The sequence below is a fragment of the Sciurus carolinensis genome, chromosome 8, assembly GCF_902686445.1.
Source record: "Sciurus carolinensis chromosome 8, mSciCar1.2, whole genome shotgun sequence".
NCBI lineage: Eukaryota > Metazoa > Chordata > Mammalia > Rodentia > Sciuridae > Sciurus > Sciurus carolinensis.
The window spans coordinates 144,986,488-145,007,406 of NC_062220.1; the positions used below are offsets into that span (position 1 = coordinate 144,986,488).

General features: G+C 40.7%; 2 protein-coding genes across 6 annotated transcripts in view; both read right to left on the minus strand.

Moving 5' to 3' along the window:
• Positions 1-9,071: 9,071 nt before the first annotated feature.
• On the minus strand, positions 9,072-11,778 carry LOC124991583 (disintegrin and metalloproteinase domain-containing protein 1a-like). The gene has a single exon (XM_047562255.1). The coding sequence runs from the start codon at positions 11,719-11,721 to the stop codon at positions 9,136-9,138; it is 2,586 nt and encodes an 861-aa protein (XP_047418211.1). The 5' UTR covers positions 11,722-11,778; the 3' UTR covers positions 9,072-9,135.
• Positions 11,779-16,167: 4,389 nt separating this feature from the next.
• The window catches only part of Mapkapk5 (MAPK activated protein kinase 5), a 30,995-nt gene continuing 26,243 nt past the window's right edge, over positions 16,168-20,919 (minus strand). For 3 of the 5 annotated variants that reach the window (XM_047560327.1, XM_047560325.1, XM_047560323.1), the window contains 4 exons: positions 19,237-19,367; positions 18,873-18,994; positions 17,816-17,920; positions 16,168-16,366 (listed from right to left, as the gene is read on the minus strand). In XM_047560327.1, coding sequence (XP_047416283.1) covers positions 16,272-16,366; positions 17,816-17,920; positions 18,873-18,994; positions 19,237-19,367 — 453 coding nt within the window. In that variant the 3' untranslated portion in view covers positions 16,168-16,271. The remainder of the gene's footprint in view (positions 16,367-17,815; positions 17,921-18,872; positions 18,995-19,236; positions 19,368-20,919) is intronic. The other 2 variants (XM_047560326.1, XM_047560324.1) reach the window with 1 other exon arrangement.

Below are 20,919 nucleotides of genomic sequence, written 5' to 3' on the forward strand. Positions count from 1 at the left end.
TTCTATTATCTGTATCCTTCTACTTTAGGAAAGACTATGAACAATGTTACTATGAACATTATTGCCAGTAATGTTCATACCATGACTTCTCAGGTATGTCCCAGGTCATAGGATAGGTAAAGTGTAAATTTAACTAGAATATAATTTGTATTTCGCAGTTATACACCAGTTTAGTCCCAAAGCACTGTGGGGATTTCTAACATATACATTCTCAGTAATGTTTGGTGTTTGAGTCTCATATTTTGCAATGTTCATGATATGTAGTGATATACTTTGCATCTCTCTCAATACCTTTCCAAATGTTGATCTCTATATTAATGCTACTAATGGGTGATTACTATTGAGAATGCTCTCATCCCTGGCCATCCAACCAAACTGTCAAACTGCAGGTTGCCAGTGTCTGACTCTCCTTTATCAAATTATGTGAGCATCCTTTAATCCTGTCTATCAGCAACATTTAAAAGTTCATCTGTGATCTCACATTTTAGAACCCCTCTGCCAAATGGGTTACTAGGAGGACCAGGGTGGAAGGACAGAACAGTGAATGACTTCTGCTGTTGTCCGAACAGGAATTGAGGGTGACTCTCACTGCACTGAAGCGTTGGGGTACTGCTGAGAGGTCACATTCTAGGTATCTGTTGAAGATCCAGACAAGAGGACTTGCTGGTAGATTAGATTAGTAGTGTAAGACTCTTCTAGAAACACTTTTTCTCTTGATTTTCAGGACAGAGCTCTTCCTTGGTGGTATTCCTACCATACCAGACCCTCCTTCTCTGACCTCTTCTCTGAATTTTCCTCATCTTGGCAACATGTACACTCAGAATGTCCCCAGGACCTAAGTCTTTTTTTTTTTTTCATAACTATTGGGGTAAAAATGAAGTGCAATACCACTTCATAGCATGAAATACACATGCAATGATATAGAATGTAGCCTTTGGGGTCTAGTTTATCTCACACAGGATAATCCATGATGCGTCCAAGTCACGTGAGTAGTATATCTGTATTGTTGGTAGCATTTAATTATATTAATGTACCAAAGATTATTTATCCATTCCACAGAACATTTGGATTGCCTTCAGATTTGATGCAAATTATGAATAAAGCTACTATAAATATTTACATACATGTTTTTTGTATGAAATGTTTTCAGTTCTCTTGGGTAAATTATTAAAAGTGAGATTACAGGGTCAAATGTTAAATGTATGTTTAACTTGATAGAAAAAAAAAACCTGCCAAATTATATTGTACCATACATGTAACATGTATGTTCCCTCCAGAAATGTATGAAAATTCTAGATTTTCTGTATCATCACCAGCACTTGGTATTGTCATGTTTTGTTTTGTTTTGTTTTAGTTTCAGGCATTCTAATAGATTTGTGGTGATAGATTTTGCTTTGAAAAATATTTTTCTTAAAATAGTATCAATAAGGGCTGGAGGTGTAGCTCTGTGGTAGAGTGCTTGCCTTGCATGTACAAGGCCTTGGGTTCAAGAAAGAAAGAGAGAAAAGAAAAGAAATTGAAAGGCCAGCAGTACTTCTCCATTATTTTTTTTAAATTATCATTGCTAAGTAGAGATTACTAAAAGTGACTAAAACTTTCACCCTGGAACTAATCCTTGCACCTACCAATTAGCTCTTCCCAATACATCTTACCTGCATTACAGGTACATGCACTTATATCTCAGGAACAAAATAATAACACCTGAAAATAAAATACCTACAAGAAATGCAATAGCTCAATAGTTTATACCATTTATAGCACAAGTATTACAATGAACCAACTAAAACTTTAACATAACCAAAATTATTGTATGGAAAAAATAAAAGAATGTATAAGCATTATGAAAAAAAAGATAGGAACAAAGTGGAAATATTAGTTACCCCAAATATAATGTTTGCAATAAAACCTACAGTACATGAGATAAAGAGTAAGAAGGATATGGCTAAAGAAGGAATCAGTGAGTAGGAAAGACAAAGTGGAGAAAACACTGCAATTCTTGTAGACTAGAAATGGTGTGTGAGTAGTCTAAGACCCACTGTGGCACCTAATACATTGTAAATGTTTATTTTTCCACCATAAATTTTAGATAACCTTTGACTATGTTGTGGAGAGTAAATATTTCCAAATGATCTAACAATTGGTATCAGAACTTCAGTTGAAGACTTATTCATAGTCAAATAAAGTATTTACTTATTAAAAAAAATGAAGTACAATAAAATGCACATATATAAAATATGCAATCTGATCAGTTTTGACATGTTTTGACACATGCATAACCAATACAATCAATATAAAAAGCATTTCCTTTACTTTTTCAAAATTTGAAATCATGCAAACTGTTTTTTTTCTACATTATTACATTAGAAATTAATCACCTTAAGATATATAGAAACCAATTCCCACATGTCAACTACTTCAAAATTAAATGGCACACTTATAAATATCTCACAGCTCAAGGAAGAAAGCACAAGAAAAGTAAGTAAAAAGGGCTTTGAACTATGTGATAATAAAAGCTTAAGATATCAGAATCTTTGGGATGAAACAGTACTCAGATGAACATGAAAAAAAATTTTTTAGTTGTGGATGGACACAATGCCTTTATTTTATTCATTTATTATTATGCAGTGGTGAGGATCAAACCCAGTGCCTTACATGTGCCAGGTGGGCACATCACGAGCCACAATCTCAGCCCCTCAGATGAACATTTATAACTTAAAGTACTTGTATCAGAAAGAAGCAAAATTAACAAATTATTTTCAAAATAGGTAGTAGGAAGGAAAAAAATAAGAGTAGCCACAGAAATTTATGAAATAGAGAAGAAATAATACAACTAAAAGTTCATAAAAATCAAACAAGTCTGATCAAGGAAGAACACAAAAATTATTATCAATGGAAAGTGGGCAATCAAAATAAACATACAGATACTAAAAATATATTAAGGAAGTATTACAATTGCATGCCCACATATGTGATAGCTTACATATCACAGTCTATATTAGAAAAGAATCTATCTGCTGTTGAGAAAAAAGTGTATTCAGTCATTGATAGATGAAATATTCTATGTATGTCTGTAAAGTCTAAATTATCAATTGCATTTTTTAGTTCTATAGCTTCTGTATTTAATTTTTGTTTGGAGGATCTATCCAGTGGTGACAGAGTCATGTTAAAGTTACTCAATATTATTGTGTTGTGGTCTGATTCTTGAAATGGAGAAGGGTTTGTTTCATGCACGTAGATGCTCCATTGCTTGGGGTATAAATACTTATGATTGTCATGTCTTATTGATGTATAGTTCCCTTAAGTAATATGAAATTTCCTCCTGTCCCTTCTGATTAGCATTGGCTTGAAGTCCACTTTATCTGATATGAAACTCGAAACCCCTGCTTGTTTACAAGATCCACATGAATGATACACTTTTTTCCCATCCTTTTACCTTCAGTCCGTGGATGTCTTCATCTGTGAGGTGAGTCTCTTGAAGACAATATATTGTTGGGTATTGTTTTTTAATCCAGTCTGCCAGTCTATGTCTTTCAATTGATGCATTTAGGTCATTTACATTCAGTGTTGTTATTGAGACATGATTTTCATTCCCTTCCATTTTGATTTATTTCTGGTTTTTACTTTGAATTAGTTCCCCCTTTGATTGACTGATCTTCTAGTGTAGTTCCTCCCTTTGTTTTTTTTCACTCTTATTTTTCATTTCTTCTTTGCAAAATATTTTATTATGAATGTTTTGTAGTGCAGGCTTTCTAGTTGTGAATTCTTTTAACTTTTGTTTATCATGGGAGGTTTTTATTTCATCATCAATTCTGAAGCTTAATTTTGCTGGATATAGTATTCTCAGCTGGCATTCATTTCCTTTCATAGCTTGGTATATATTATTCTTGGAATAATAATTTTAGCTCTGAGGGTCTGGGTTGAGAAATCAACTGAGGTCTGGATTGGTTTCCCTCTAAATGTTACCTACCTTTTTCTCTGGCAGCCTTTAAGATTCTATCCTTATTCTATATGTTAGGCGTTTTTGTATTAATGTGCCTTGGTATGAGTCTGTTGTAATTTTGTTTATTTGGGGTCCTGTAAGTCTCCTGTATTTGAGTCTCCATTTCATTCTTTAGGTTTGGGAAATTTTCTGATAATATTTCATTGAAAAGATTGTGCATTCCTTTGGTTTGTATCTCTGAGCCTTCATCTATCCCAATGAATCTTAAATTTTGTCTTTTTGTGTTTTCCCATATTTCTTGGAAGTTTTGTGCGTGGCCTCTTAATATCTTTTCTCTATGGTCAACTTTGTTTTCAAGATTATATATTTTGTCTTCATTGCCTGAAACTGTTTTATAAGTGATCTTAGTGATGTTTTCCATTGAGTTCTTAATTTACTTTATTGATTCCTTCATTTCAAGGATTTCTGCTTGATTTTTTTTCAAAATTTCTATCTCTGTATTAAATTTCTGTCTCTTTATTTAAATGCCATTAACAATTCACTTTTTTTAAGTTGTCAATGGACCTTTCTTTTATTTATATGTGGTGCTGAGAATCAAACACAGTGCCTCATACATTCTAGACAAGCATTCTACCATTGAGCTACCACCTCTGCTCTTGAAGTGATCTTTCACTACCTGTTCTTTTTAAACATTTTTTTTTAGTTGTTGATGGACCTTTATTTTATTTATTTAGATGTGGTTCTGAGAATCAGTACTTCACACCTGCTAGGCAAGTTTTCCCCCACGAGCTACAACCCCCAACCTACTTCCTGTATTTTCTTTATGATTTCACTCTTTACATCATTCTTTACTTTGTAGATCAGTTTTACTATGTACATTCTAAATTCCTTCTCTTACATTTCTTTCACCATTGTGTTATTAGATTCTGTTATTGAAATATCTTGGTTTGGGGTGATTTTTCCTTGTTTTCTCATGTTATTTGTGTGTCTGCCTATCTAGCAGTATGAATATGAGGTAGTAGAGTTTATACCCTGTGGACTTGTAGTGTCCCTGAAGGTTTCTAGTACCTCACTCTTTAGGGGGAGACAAATAATAACAAAGAATGTAAACAATATACAGCATTAAACCAAACAGTTCCTACTATGACATCTACAATGTTAATTATCACAATAAACAGAAATGCTGTGATCAGTTATTACCTACAATAAAAACAGCAAGTTTGCAAGAGGGTTGACAATTTCAAATGGTGGACAAGGAGAGAACAAAAGTGTTATAGGATGCGATGATTGTAAGGGGGGAGGAGAGAAGACAGAAGTAAAAAACTAAAGGAGGTGGAAAGAGAGAACAATAGAGATTGACTATTAGTGGAAGAACAGAGAGTAAGAGAATCAAGGGAATCAGGTAAGAGGAAAAATATATATTTAAAAAATAAAAATTAAAAAAATTAAAAATAAAAGGAATACAAAACTAAAATACACTAAACAAACATCCTAGTTCTGAAAAAACTGATTCATAAAAAATAACTGACTTCAAAAATGCTTGAAATGAGGAAAAAACAAATATGAGCATGTATAAATGTCCATGTACCATTAAGAGCACAAGTAAAGAGTAAAGAAAAAAAGCGGGGGGATCTCAATGAAAATTTAAAGAATTCTTTGTTGGAGTTCAAGAGTCTCAGCTTCTCTTCTCAGCAGTTTCAGATGGGGTTGTCTGGAGAGTGAAGCTCCACCCTCCAGATTGCTGGAGTGAGAGAGGAGATCCTGTAGGCAGAGTTCCTGGAGGTAGGGTGTAGGCTTAGGTGGAGAGAGGCTGGACACTTGAGGAATTTTCAGGAAGCAATTTTATTGGCTGCAGGGTCCAGAGGGGCTATCACCTAAAATTTCTCTGGGCCTCAAGTCTGGACATTCTTTGAACTTTATTCCCAGTGTGAGGAGGGATTTGAAGGTTTATATGACAAGTGGGTTTTGTCCCAATTTTTTTTTTTTAGATTAGTCAGAGGTTTTACAGGTTTTATCAAAAGCAGAAATAACATATCAATTCTGCAAGCCAAACAGTTTTTGCAAGACAGAGCAATTTAGTCCTCACAAAAACTACAAAATCCTATCCTATATCGAGTTTTTACATATATATATATACTTTTAGTTGTTGCTAGACCTTTATTTTGCTTATTTATTTATATGTGGTGCTGAGGATCGAACCCAGTGCCTCACACATGCCAGGAAAGCACTCTAGTGCTGAGCTACAACCCAGCCCCCACATTGGTTTTTTTGCAGAAAATTTTGCTGATATTCTGTTATAAAGCTTTCTAACAAGAAGAGGAACTTACATGTTACAAATATGGTGGGGGTTCTGCTTAATTATAGTAAGGATCTTCCTGTTGGGGGTCTCTGGTCTGCTTCATAAGGTCTTCACTGAATGCCAGTTGACCTGGAGATTTTAAATCAGTGCACCTCTAGGCCCAGTAACTGCTGGTCCACACTGCAAGACTGGAAAGCCAAGTATGTCCCCTTGATTCCACTCTTGTGATGGAGGAGCCAATTCTTAGTCTCCTACATCACCTGCAGACCCCACGTTTCCTGGTCTCCAAATAATCTTCCCACCCCCTACCCTTCCAAATTCCCATCCAGAAGAGTCTGTCCCATCTCGTCCTGCAAGCAGCCAGCTTAAAGGGGGAAGTATAGAGCCAGGTGGGTTTCCAGGACTGTGTAAACCTCTCACCATGTTTGATTTTCTCCTAGTCACTTAAGCAAACTCTATGGTGTGCAGTGTTGTTTACTGGGCCTGTATTTCCCACCAAACTTTGGTTTGCCAGAAATCAGCTCCCTCAGCTGCTGACTCCCCGGGCTGCAGCTGCAAAATGGTTCCACTTTTGTCTTCCACACACCGCCTGGAGAGAGGGCAGCTTTTTTCCCACAAAAGGATATTGTGCAATGTGCCCTTCAATTTAGTCAGGCAATGTCCTTGATCTCTAAACACGCTGTACCCAGACAGGCCTCAGGTCTCCTAAAAATGTGGGTTTCTTTAATTCCCTTGTCTCTCCACTTTGCTTGCAGAGGGACCGCTCTGGCTGGTGCTTCCAACCTGGCCAGAGCAGTGGCTGTCTCTGGGGATTTCTTCCTTACTGTACTATATCCAACCTCCTGAGTCCCTGATTGGCTTTACAGGTTCAGTTTTAGCTTCCAGGAAAGCCCCTCCCCCCCCCCCTTTTTCTTTTGGTTTACCCACCTCCTGAGAATCTACTTGTCTGCTTTCTTGGTTTCACTCCATGGAGCAGCCAGGAAAGCAATCTCCTCTATTCTGCCATCTTGAAAAACTCCCAGGGCCTAAATCTTCACTCAGTTCTCAGATCCCTTCTCCAGCTCTCTTGGGCAGGGTCAACTGTCCCCCTGTCTTGAAATATCAGCTATACCCAGACAGCTCTCAGATACACATCCTGGCTGACAGTTCTCCTGAATCCTAGGGAGCCCCAACCATCTCACTGCCCACTGGGTGTTAGGCAGACATCTCATACTAAATATGTCCAGTACCTGTGCTGTCCATGCTCATCTCCAACTCAGTAATGCCACTTCCATTCTTGCAGTTGCTCAGGGAAAAGCCACCAGAGGCAACCTTTTCAGCTGCCTTTCTCTCATTCTCTACATCTGCTCTGTCAGCAGATCCTTATAGTTCCACCTCACAGGCTGCCGGGATTGCAGGCTCTTCTCATCCCTTTCACTTCAACTCCCCCTAAAAGGTCCCACCACCACCTGCTTAGCAAAGCATGAGAGTTGTTTAGGGTTCTCTGCTTCTACAGTTAATTGCCCATTTTAAAGACATTCTAGTCCATAATGCCTATACAATGTAGTGAGTTCTTGGTAGAAGTCAATATCCACTTGTAAGGTTGTTTTCAATAGTCCATGTATTGGGCAATTAAGTATGTACTAAATGTCTTCCCCTTATTTTTTGCTGAATAAAAAGGCTCACAATGCTGCAGAGATTGTAGTTTTGGTCTTATCTGGGAAGGGATGCAGATTCCACTACTTACTAGCTAGCTCCACAGCAAGCTCTTGTGTGTTTCCTTATGTACAAGATGGGATTTGCACAGGGCAATTGGGAAGATTAAGAAATGAACACAGGGCTGAGGCTATAGCTCAGTTCGTAGAGGGCTTTCTTGTCAAGCACAAGGCCCTGGGGTCAATCCCCAGCACCGCAAACAAACAAACAACAACAAAAAGGAATGCAGTGTTTAACATAGTGCTTGGCAAAGAAACAGTAATATTATACTTGCTCTGTGCTTATTTTCCAGAGAAATAATCACATTAAAGCTCTCTTATATATAAAGATGTTCTTATCAGTATTTATGAGTACACAAAATATCAAATTTAATAGAAAAACTAAGAAATCAAATGAAAAATAAAGTACTTGAAATGTGAACTCAACCCTGAAGGGGATTTCTGGGTAGGTTGCTTTCCCTTCCCCAAGCACTTGGCTTGGCTGAGTTAGACCTCCCTGGATCAGACCTTGCTGTTCCACAGGGCCCCAAAACAAAGGAGCCCCAAGTTCTAAGCTACCTGGAGTCTAGAGTGATGCTTCATCTTAAAAAAAAAAAAAAAAAAAAAAAAAAAAAAAAAGGCCTTTTATTTAAAATCACTTCTATTATCTCATGAACAGAAACTGACAGGGCAAATTAAAATACTGTAATCACAAATATAACATTCCTAACTTCACAGTGGTTATGATGGTTATGTTGTGATAAGCCAGAGATAGCAGTATAGGTACAGGTAATACATTGTCACACAACGCAGTTGGAAGATGACAAACCCTGAAAAACCATTTCAGGCGTCTCAAAATTGGCCCTATTGGTAAAAGACATTGATAGCAATGATCCATGAAAAGAGCTTAAATAAAATTACTTCAGGGAATGAGTTAAAGGAAAAAAATAGAATATTTCATATGTGATTTCATATGTGAAAGCATAATCAATTTACTAAAATGAATATTGAGGGTGGAGTAATCTCTTCTCCCACATTAGTATAATATAGTCCAGTCAGTGCAGAACATTCTCCCTTCACATCTGCTTCTGAACTCATTCCCACTCATGCCTGGGGAGTTCAATAATGTGGCTTCATCTTCCACTAAATTTCTGCCTCTGCTTTTTCATGTCCACCTGCGTCCTCTTTTGGTGTAGGCTTTTCTTTGACCTCTGGTGGTGGGCCTACACTGGTGGTGGTGGGGGGTCTCCCTCAGGTGCAGGTGGAGGAGGGGCCTCCCCGGGTGCGGGTGGAGGAGCAGCCTCCCCAGGTGCGGGTGGAGGAGCAGCCTCCCCGGGTGCGGGTGGAGGAGCGGCCTCCCCGGGTGCAGGTGCAGGTGGAGGTGGAGGCGGGGCCTTTTTGGGCTCCTTTTGTGGGAGAGACTCTGATGACTCTGATGATGCCATTGCTGCCCGTATTTCAGACCAGAGGTAAGCAATTAGCATTAGAGTGCACAATAACCCGAAGAGAGCTAGAGGGATAAAGAGAAGCAACTTTTTAGTGCTTATTTCGTCATTCTTGTCTTTACGGCTTATATTTGTTTTTATGGTTTCTTTTATATGGCGTGGCTTACTAGGAGGGCCACTGTCCACGCTACCCCCAGCTCCTGGTCTCCTACAGTCAGGAGGGGCAAAGTTATCCTCACAATGGCAGTGCTTGAGATTGTTGCACACCCCTTTCCCATTGCACTGCTCCTCTGGTTCACAGTCATACTTGAGCACCTCTTTACTACTGCAGGAGTAAGCCTTGCAAACTTTGTCTGGAGCACAGGAAGTGCCAGTCTGCACATCACCATCATCGGGGATGTCAGAGATGTCAAAGGCGTCCATGAGCCAGCACCAGTCACTGCCGTGAGGAACCTGGAGCAGCATATGATGGGGTCGGATTCTTGGCATCAGCATAATACCTGTACATACAAGTTTTCCACAAAATATATTTTCACCCTTACAGTTAACGTATGCTGCAGAAGTTGAAGTGGGACGGCCACAGTTTGCAAATCGACTTGGGCGCTTGTTCGTTGACACGTAACAGTCTTCTGGGGCAGATCTGGCGGAATGCCCGAATACATTCCTGCACTGAATATCGGGGTTTTTACACCGCCCCCCAACACAATAGAAAATTCTGTCACACTGTGTGCCATCTTGCTTGTAGCTGTCTGCAGGGCAGTTTTTAGATCGACCATCACAGTATTCAGGGAGGTCACACTCATCCTGAGACGGACGACATAAACTGCCTGACCTTCTGAGAAGACAGTTATGGCAGCAGGCTTCATCACTACACTGGGCCTGCTTCTTCAGTTTACAGACTGTGTCACAGCATGGGTGATTGTCACAATCAGAGCCACAGTCACACTCCTCCTGTTCCTCCACCACGCCATTTCCACAGCGAGACGCCCTGCGCTTGTGGCTTCTGTACCACGGCTTGTTAAAGAGGCAGGTCCCTTTGTGTTCTTGAAGGAAACGGTGGAAATCCTCAGAGCTGCAGTTGCTGAAGCCGCTTGCTTTGGTGATATTTTCACGCATGAGGCAAAACGGCTTATCTTTACAAACGCAGGCCGCATGGTCATGCCGAATGCCCAGGTTGTGCCCGAGCTGGTGGACCATGAGCGCCGCAAACAGGAGGACATCCTCGTGAGGGAAGGATTCGACAGCCGCCGCAAAGCCACTTGAACAGGCACCGCTGAGGAATGCCTGGCCCTTGTTCTCACCAGGATGATGCCCAACGATCAGATGGGCAACATCGTGCCTCACGCGACTCGAGAGATTCTCTTGTCTCCAGCTGTTGAAATTCCTGAGTGTACCTTGCAGGTCCACCGGGACCTCTATGAGGTCCCCCTCGGTCCAGATCTCCATTCCGGCCAGCACCACCTCTGTGTTTATGCCCCTGGTGAAACTGTTGGCCAGAGCAATGATGTCCACAACTCTCTGGACGGTCTCACTGACGTTACTGCCCCACATCTGGAACCGCTCGTTGTTGACCACGACAAACATCTCCACGTACTTGGTGAGTGACCACAAGTAGGATAGCGCCTGCAATTGAAGAGGATTCCTCCTCCCTTCTTGCTGGCTGGTGGACGCCGGTCTGTCTTGGGACGGGACGCCACAGGAGACTGGAGCTTGTGGGGCCGTGGTGAATAGCACGTGCTCAAACTGCTTGGAAGAGAGCTTGGGCTTGATGCTGTAGGATGTCTCCTCCTTGATCAGGATGCCCCTGAGGCCCGAGCAGGTGTTGACGGAAACAAAAGAGCCTGGCGCTCCTTCTATGTAGCCCTCATAGTGGCAGTCGTGTGAGATGGAAGGCATTTCTTGCCCCAGGATGCCATTGTGGTAAGTGTAGATGGGGAAGTCACTTACAAAATAGTCTCTCCTCACTCTGAGATGAATCACTTGCTTTTGGCCCTGTAGAAATAGAATATAGGATGTCTCTTCCACTGGGTTATTGCTTTCCTGCACTGTCAGTCTCTGAGGAACAGTTATTTCAAAGAAAGAGTGGGATACTGATCCCAGATAACAGTACATGCTTGGCAGAAAAATCACCAGCAGTATCAAGGTCCCTAACCTGATACATGACTGTCCTGGCGCCAGCCCCAGCCTCAAATTCCACTTCTGGGGAGCCGAAGTCAGAAACTTTATCTTAGCGTCTTTGAAGGTCACTTGATTTTTCTGTAGAGATGATAAGATGGAGGCGGAGTTTCTCAATGATGCTGCCACTGACAAAGCCCAAATGATGACACAGGGTCTGTGTCTCTCAGCGGCAGTGCTCCCTGACATGACTCTCAGAGACTTACATATTACCCTCACGTTTGTGCCAGTTCCCTTTTGGGTAGTTTCCATCCAGCTCTGAATCTTTTGGCATTCAGGCGCCGTCTCTATTCTTGTTTCTCTCCTGGTCTTCGATGGTAACCATAGCGCAGAAATTCCTTTGAACAGTCACAGCTGCTATGTTTCTTAAGTTTTTCTTTGACATTCATGGAGAGATGAACCACGGAGAAGGCCTACAAGATTCAGCCAGTACTATAAATCAGGCCAGCGACCCTTCATCCTCCCAAGACCGCATTAGTACTGATATCCGTTGATCTGTTCATTCTCTGAAACCCAACATTCTGGCAGGAGACCGGGGGAGGGGACAGGGATTCCCTGGGGATCTATGAGCAGGACAGAGTCTTCTTCTACCCACTTTACCTCATTTCTATATTATTTAGGGTACTCTTTCTCACTTCAGCTCTTTGCCTGTGACTCACTTTTTCCTTTAATTCAAGAAAAAAATATTCATGGATGTCCAAGTTTTCACTCATTATCCTTTGTTCATAATAGATGAGTTTAGACATTTTATATCTGTTTATAAGTAATTCTTCTGTACCTAGAAGTTTTCCTAAGGCAAGACATAAGGGATCTTATTTTCACTATTGAAGTATCTAAGGGACTAGGATCAAAGTCCAATTACTGGACTGGGGAGTGCTTACCTGGCATGGGCCAGGCTTTGCACTGAATCCCTAGAACTGCAAAAAAAAAAAAAAAAAAAAAAAGTGTAGGGCTGGGGTTGTGGCTCAGTGGCAGAGCGCTTGCCTAGCATGTGTGAGGCCCTGGGTTCGAGTCTCAACACCATATGTAAATAAATACAATAAAAGTCCATTGACAACTAAAATATATATGTATAATTTAAAGTTTAATTCCTCCCCGATTCAATATAAAAATGTGTAGTAAAAATAAAATGATTAATCAGATATCTAGTTACCATTTCATCAAGAAAATAAAAATAGCTGGACATGGTGGCACATGCCTTGTAATACCAGTGGCTCAGTAGGCTGAGGCAAGAGATTGAAAGTTCACAGCCAGCATCAGCAACCTAGGCCCTAAGCAACTCGGCAAGACCCTGTCGCTAAATAAAATATAAAAAAGGGCTGAGGATATGGCTCAGTGTTTGAATGCCTCTGGGTTCAATCCCTGGTACCAAAATTTTAAAAAATAGGCTAAGACTTCTAAAACTTTTTTTCACTTTTATAACTAAAATTGAGCTGTGTAATGTTTGTGCAAGTCCTTGGATTTGGTTTTGATATTAATTTTTTCACTGGTGATTTTAGCAGTATAAAGGAAAGAGAAGCTCTGTCTACTGATTTTTTGCCCATTTATTCATTCATTCTCTGTGCATTCTAAAGGTAACCAAAATAAGACTACTTTTTTTTATCTTGCATAAAAATAATTTTATATTAAGTCAAATATTTACAGCATAAAACCTGTAAATTACAAGGTATGACTACAGGTAACACTTGGCAAATGGGGAAATGCTCTAATTCAGAATAGAATGCTAATGGTACCAAAAGGTCTCAGATATCACCATGAGAGTATATCAATTTATTATTTATCCTCAATAATACTTAATTCCTAATGTAGTTGATAAAATCTTTCATTAGCATATAATAAGAAAATTCAAACTGTCACATCATAAACTCATTAGAAAATTTACAGCAATAAAAGAGAAATGATTTCCAGCTGGATTTCTTTTTTTCTTGCAGTTTATGTAACAGCAAGGCCACTTCAAATTATAGAGTTTGGAAATTTAAAATTTTAGGGTGTTTCCCTGTGTTATAACCAAAATAGATATAGGGGAAAATAACCTACCTATTTTTTCATTACCTGTTTTGTCATTTGGTGGAATGAAAGAACCAAGAGTCAATCATGGAAGAACACTGTAACTTTTAAATTTAAAAAATATATAATTAAAATGAAATGTCCAGTTTTTCCAGTTCTCAATAAATACACATGTGCACACACATACTGACACACAAGATCTGATTGAAATCTTTTAACTTCTTTGACCAACAATACCTACTATTCTTTCAATTTGCTTTTCTAACAGGGATACAACACAAGCTCCTTTAAAAAAGCAATTCCATGTTTCAAAAAGTAATTTTCTCACAGGCATCTCCTGTGATCATACAGTATATTAGCCAGAAAAACATGATGTTGTCATTCTTCCTCAAGTTTCAAGGTATTTGAGTAATGGTCTTAATCAGCAGAGGGTTAGCAAGTCATGTGGGAAAACTACAGATTGTAAACTGCTGCTTTACAAGGACTGTTCTTACAATGTTAAGTTTCCACAGTTGTAGACGTTAGTCTATGAAATACAAGGAAGATATGGTTTCAATTTCAGTTATGTGTGGATTTTGTATCACTATGAAACCTGACTCATATGTTAAAATACAGTTTACTACTGGCCTAGGAATATACAAGTGAAACACTCTGAAGACAAACAGTGTTGAGTCTCTGGGGAGCCTACTCCATTTTCAGGAGCTCTGGTTAGGGCAGGACCTGCTTCTGAGTTACAACGACTGGAGCATCCTGAAGGGCTTCAGACGTCCAGCATGGTGTTCATCTGGACATGACTGGAGGCAGCTCTTCAACCTGAAGTGACTAAAACACAAGAAACTGAAGTTCAGACTAAAAAGACGTATCATTTTGGATGCCATTTTACATCAAGGCCTAAAATTGAGCACACACTTAAAAAAAAAAAAAAAAAAAAAAAAAAAATCAGCCTGAGCCTTTAGAAGACACCCTGATAAAAAATTTGAGAAGTTAGTGGTAGACTGGGTATGCTAGAAGGCTCCTTTAAAGAAAAGAGTAACAAAGGTAATTACTGCCTTCCTTTCCCTGTGGAAAATTGAACTTCTGCCCTAAGGTAGGAACACTAGAGGGGTTCAGATGTTACAGAAACCAGCGCAAATGGGCTGGGGAGATAGCTCAGCTGGTAGATTGCTTGCCTTGCAAGCACAAGGCCCTGAGTTCGATCCCCAACACCCCACACAAAAAAAAAAAAAAAAAAAAGAAACCAGCGCAGAGTCACTGCAAGAAATGATTGCACTTCACTGAAAAACTAAATAGGCCCCGAATTCAACTCTTGGCTAAATGTTCTGGTAGTAAATAAAAATTTTGTTCTTTTCTCTGTTAGATGTTGCTACCTTGAAAAGTACTCAGTTCTTTTTGCAAGATTTTTATTTATAAATTATCAGTCACCTAACATTAGTAAACTTAACTTCAAAAAATACCTCGAATTACATATTCTTTAAGATAAAAAGGAATCGGTGTCGTAAAGTAATTCTTAAAAGATACTTTGGTGTTTTTATCACACATTTGCAAAATGAGTTGCACTCTTAAGAGGCACACTGACCAGATGTCATCCTGAAGACATACTCAGAAAACCGAAGAGTCAGAAAATAAGTGAGCTCTGTGGGATCAATTTTGATTACAAAGAACGTGACACGATAAAACCAAATAGCTGAGACTACTCATCCTGGTCCCCCGTGAGAGTGGGCTGGAGTTTGTCTACAAGCTCTTCTATTAATGACACAGCTACCCACCAAAACCGCTTTAAAAAAAAAACACAAAAAGAACAGTTTGTGCCCATATGCACAAAAGAGAACTAGATATGCATCTAGCCTTATTTTTCATTGAAACAGCTGCTCTCTGGGCCAGAACTCTGTTTTCTGAAAATGAAGGGTACTAAAGAAAATAAATACAGCCCACAGGATGCCATCAAGAAATCCAGGCAGAAACATAAGAGAAAACTAGGCAGCTTTCAGAGGAAAAAAGTGGATCATTTTAAAAGCCAATGTTAATGGTCCAGTTGATATTACATATAACTTTCTCAGAAAAATCATCCCAAAATGGGGGCCAGAAGAATAGGGAAAGGAATTAAGAAGTGATGGAGGTGGTGAGGGTCGTGGTGGGAAGGAGAGGACAAGGTGGGACCTCAGGGAAGGGTTAAGAGAAGATGTGGTTACACCTGTAAAGAATGAACCCCAGAGTGAACTCCGCACCCATACCCTTTAAACAAATACGACAAAAAGGGACCAGTGCTGCTTTTCTTTGGGGCCTTAGGAGCAAGAGAAGTGACAGCACAGTTCCCTTCCTCTTCCACCATGAGGCACCCACGCATGTGTCCTGTGATTCCCACCAGGCAGCCGGCAACCATTGTGAGCAGAGCTGCTGACGGCGTGGAGAGGTCAGCACAGTCGGTCCTCTGGCTCCCCTGGCAGGTGGCTTCCGATTCCTTTATTAGAAATCAGACAGTCCTACTTGGGAATACCATCTATCATCTTATCAACAGATGACCAAATGTCCTAAAATAATAGTATGTCTCTAGAAATTGAACTTCTCTAAAACAAATAATAACTATACTATTAGTAAATCCTGTACATAAATCTATATAGCAACTTTAAGCAACGTGGAAATGAAATTATGATTTATTAATTTACATAAAAATTTCTTTATACATTAAAGAATAATTTTTCAAATTGCTTAAAAAAAAAAAGTTGAAGCTGTCGTTATTGGGATTCATGGGAAGTGGTTTGCTCTTCTATCACTTGCTTCACAATTTCTGCCAGTTTTAGTCGATCTACTTTATCTGTGAATCCACGACCTGAAATCCAAGAAAGAATAAGGTCAGTTCCCACACTCTCTGAGAGGAACCCAATAAGGCAGACCTTACCAGTGTCTAATTCACCCTGCCAATGGAGGAACTACCCCAACACTAATCAAAAAGCAGTTCAGATCGCCTGTTTTTCAGGTGGTCATTAAGCAGTTCTATTATATGGCAATAAAAATCCAAAGTTCACTACAACACAAAATCAAACCAAAATGAGAGATCTTTGTAACATATGTATATCTGACAAGAGACTCACATCCAGAATATATAAAGAACTCCAACACACATTTAAAAAGCTACAACTTGGTAGAAGAATGAGCAAAGGACGTGAATAGGCACTTTTGAAACGTGCATGACCTCATTTGTCATCAGGGTGATGCCACGTAAAACCACACTGCAATACTATCACATGCTAACCAGAGTGCCTGACGTAAGAGAGACAACGGCAAGACTGTGCATGAATACAGAGATAAAGAACCAAACGCTAGAGTGGGAGTTCATAAATTCAAACAACCAATTCACAAAATGTGGCATGCCTACTAAACGCTGAACAGATGAATACCTTCATGAACTAGCAATTCCAATCCTAAATATTTAAGAGAAATGACTTCGCAAAATGTTCATCAAAGACACAAGGGTGTGCACAACAGCCCTTTCCTTAATTACCAAAACCTAGTAACAACCCACATGTCCGTTGAACAGCAGAATGGACAAACATGGGATACTGACAGAATGGGAGTGGATCACCTGCTGCCATGCACGGCAGCGCTGGAACCCATAATGTTGACTAAAGAAGTCACTTGCAGAAGAATACAGACTTGTCTGATTTTGATTACAATAAAACTAGGCAAAATTAACCTGTGGTGCTAGAAGTCAGGATTGTGACTACCGGGGGCTGGGGAGATAGGTCAGTCGGTAGAGTGCTTGCCTTGTAAGCACAAGGCCCTGGGTTCGATCCCCAGAACCCGAAAAAAAAAAAAAAAGGATTGACCCTCTCTACCTTGTTTGCCTGGGGAAAAAATTCAACCAGCAGATTTGGCAAAGTCCTACTCTTCAGTGAAATGCTCTTCTCTAAGCTACGCAGGGTGAACTTCCTGGCACTCTGTCCTCTTTTTCCCTTTCAATGAGTGCTGCTCCTTCGTGATCTGGTGACGTGGGAGGAATTCTGAGATCTAGTTTTTGGTTTTTTTCCTTCTTTTCCCCAAGTGGTGTGTGAGAGAGACTCCCTAGTGCTGAATTTGCTTTACTTGAACTCTTAAAAAGAAGCCAAAGGACCAGATACGCCTGAGCACTTAACTAGCTAACACTGCTCCCTCAAAATTCCACTCACTCTCCAGCTTCACTTCACAGGAAGCAGGTCCAGCTCGGGCCCCAAAGACACCCACCATGTTCTAACAATCACTCCTGTACGGTCCAGAGCAAAGGAGTGGCTGTGGTTCCTACCATTCCAGCTGAAGCTCTGCAGAGTGTCCCTCAGGAGCTTGCATTCCCGATTATACTTCCAGGCTTCCTGCATCACTTCATTCAGCTTCTCATCTTCATTCTCTCCTGTTGGTAAGGATGAAGAAGAAGTTGCATTTCTCCTGACCATTACGGGATTTTAGTGTCCGAGCTGGGAGGACATGATGTCCAACTGGTTAAGAAATGAGGAGTATGTGTGCAAAATCACCAGAGAAGGGCTTTACTCCTAGTTTACATGTCAACCACTTCTGGTCACTGAACTCTTCTGACATTCTCACACAGATGCTCTCACAGATTCAGAGTCCTACTGGGGGACGAGAAATAGGCTATGACAAACCCTGTCACTAAGCAAATATACCTGGTCAACCTAAACCAAGAGGCAGCGGGAGGGAATACAAGACTGGGTGGGCTGCCCTCTTTCTCTTAAGCCCATTCCTTGCTTTGGAAGGTGGGTTCTCTTAAAAGCCATGGAATCAAGGAAAATAGTTCACCTTAACAACTTCTGGCCTAATGGGTGAAGCACCTCATTCATCAACTGAGAACACGCTTCATATCACACCCCTCTGAGGGAAGTAAAGACATTCAGAAAGAAAGCTCTTCCATGCAGGGGCCATGTGCAAGTCACTCTGTCTACGACCGGAGTAGCAGCAGGGACTACTTCAAAACGAGGGCGGTAGTCTCTGTACTCAAGACCTACACCTAATCTTGCCCCTGTCCGTATTTTCATTGTCCATTATCTTTACTCTGGGCCCTTATTGTCAAACTAAGATAATGCAAAATTTCATGCTGTACCTAATGCTGACAATTCAGCCTAAACAAGAAAATCTCACAGAAAATGAAAAGAAGGGTTGAACTTACCACATTTCTGAATTCCCACTGTTCACTGTTTTAGTGGGCACAGACTATACAATGTACTTATTTTCTTATAATACAAAGATGAAACAGATAATCCCAAATTAAACACACTTTTGTCAAACATATACACCATGTGCATGTACATGCACACACACGTACAGAGAGCATTAGTAAATGGCGTGACCTTTACCAGCCTGGGGGAGAATACACTGAGCAATCACATCTCGAAGCTTTTCCAGGGCAACATTTGAATCCTCAGCTCCATTCTCATGGCCATGGATATAGACGCCGTCCTTGGGCTTGGTGCTTTAAAGGTTTGGGGGAGAGGTGAAAACAAGGTGAAACCTCAGAACCCAGCTCTGGATAGACATTAACTCTAAACACAAGCTAACAGATTTTTCAGATACACAGAGAGTGTGTCCAGCCTCTGGTACAATTTAAAGAACTTATCCTCTTAAAAGGCAGAGAAAGGGCAGACCCCTGGCTAAGCTGTCAGCACTCAGCCACACCAGTCAGGAAGAACAATCAAAAGAAAGAAGCTCAGTTACCCAAGTAACTTCCTCTTCCTTAGAATGGGGTTGTTCACCGAGTGCAGGGGTTTGAGGCTGACTTTCAGATCCTGGATTCTCATGTTGGCCAGTTGCTCGGCATGAGCCTGCTGGATTCCGGCAACTACCGCCTGAATGCAAACAAAACAGTTATCAGTTTTTCACATTCATTGCTGGGAACCTGAAAAGCCAATCTAAGAAAGTAGGAAGGAGAAGCCCAAAGTATGTCGAAGGCAACTGCACTCTTCTATTGGTGCTGTATGAATCTGGACAAGGCAGGACTCTTCCCCTAGATCGGTAGGGCCCAGGGAACAGCAGGCCAAACAAAGGCCATATGACAGCTAGCCCTTCTTTCCTGGCAGTGGGATCAGAAATACTAGTAAGAAATATGAGGCTCATGTTCACAGCTACAGACATGAGCAAATGCAAAGGAGGCACTGATAACCTCAGGAGAAAAGCTGGCCAGCTGCTGCCCCAGAGGCTCCCACACTGCCCTGTATTCACTGCCTCATGCAAACAGTCACCTCAGTCCTGCTGGCTCAGCACCCTGGGCATGGCCAACCATAAGGGGCAGACCCTCACCATCTAAGGCCACATCCCAATGGATAAGCCCATCAGTTGGTTTATAATGAGAAGAAACAGTCACAGAGTATGGCGTGTGTTTTTTTTTTCCCCTTCCCCAGTTCTGAAGATTTTTATTTTATTTATTTTATTTTATTTTATTTTGTAATTGTAGACAGACAGAATGCCTCTATTTTATTTGTTCATTTTTATGGGGTGCTGAGGATCAAACCCAGGGCCTCACACATCCTAGGCAAGTGCTCTGCCACTGAGTCACAGCCCAGCCCCAGTCCTGGGGCTCATACATGCTAGGGGAACACCCCACTACTGAAGTATGTGACCAGCCCTTTTAAATTTTATTCTGAGACAGAGTTTTGCTAAGTTGCCCAGGCTGGCTTTGAACTTGCCGTCCTCTTGCCTTAGCCTCCCAAGTAGCTACAATTACAGGTATGCGACACTACTCCCAGCTGTATTGTCTGATTCTAAGAAAAAAAAAATCGAACAACTTTAGAAAGTAGCTCCTTGGTGAGCAGGCAGTACGACTGGGAACACTCCAAGCTTATTTACAGGCATCACACACTCATGGCCAGCCCTGGCGCCAGCCTCCTACACCCTTTCAGCTACCTCCTCATCAGTAATGAGCCAACCAAAGTGATGGAACTACCTCCAGGTCGTGGCTCAGGCTCCTACGTAGGGAGGAGGCGATGCTCTTCAACACTCACACATCCAGAGCTGACCAACTCCCATCCGACCACACAGTTGCTTTAGAAATGGGAAAACTCAGTTACACTGCAATGTCATCTTCTAGGTCTGGGAACTTCTCTTTCTCATTAAGAAAATTCTGTATATCCAGACTTGGCTGCTTTTGTATAGTGATTTTTAAGTAACTCCAGAAGGCAATTTTCTCTCCTCATTTCCAAGATCTTGAGGAGCGTTGTACTGTAACTATAACCTCCACGTGGCTGACAACAGGATGTAAGTAATTCTTTTGGACTTTGGACTGACCAAGTCATTCCTGGACAAGTGGCTATATGTAAGCCTGGAAGACAGCCACCCATAAATCAGAGATGCCACAAAAAAACTCTATTCTTTCCAGCTCTCCTTTTTCTCCCATGCTCCAAC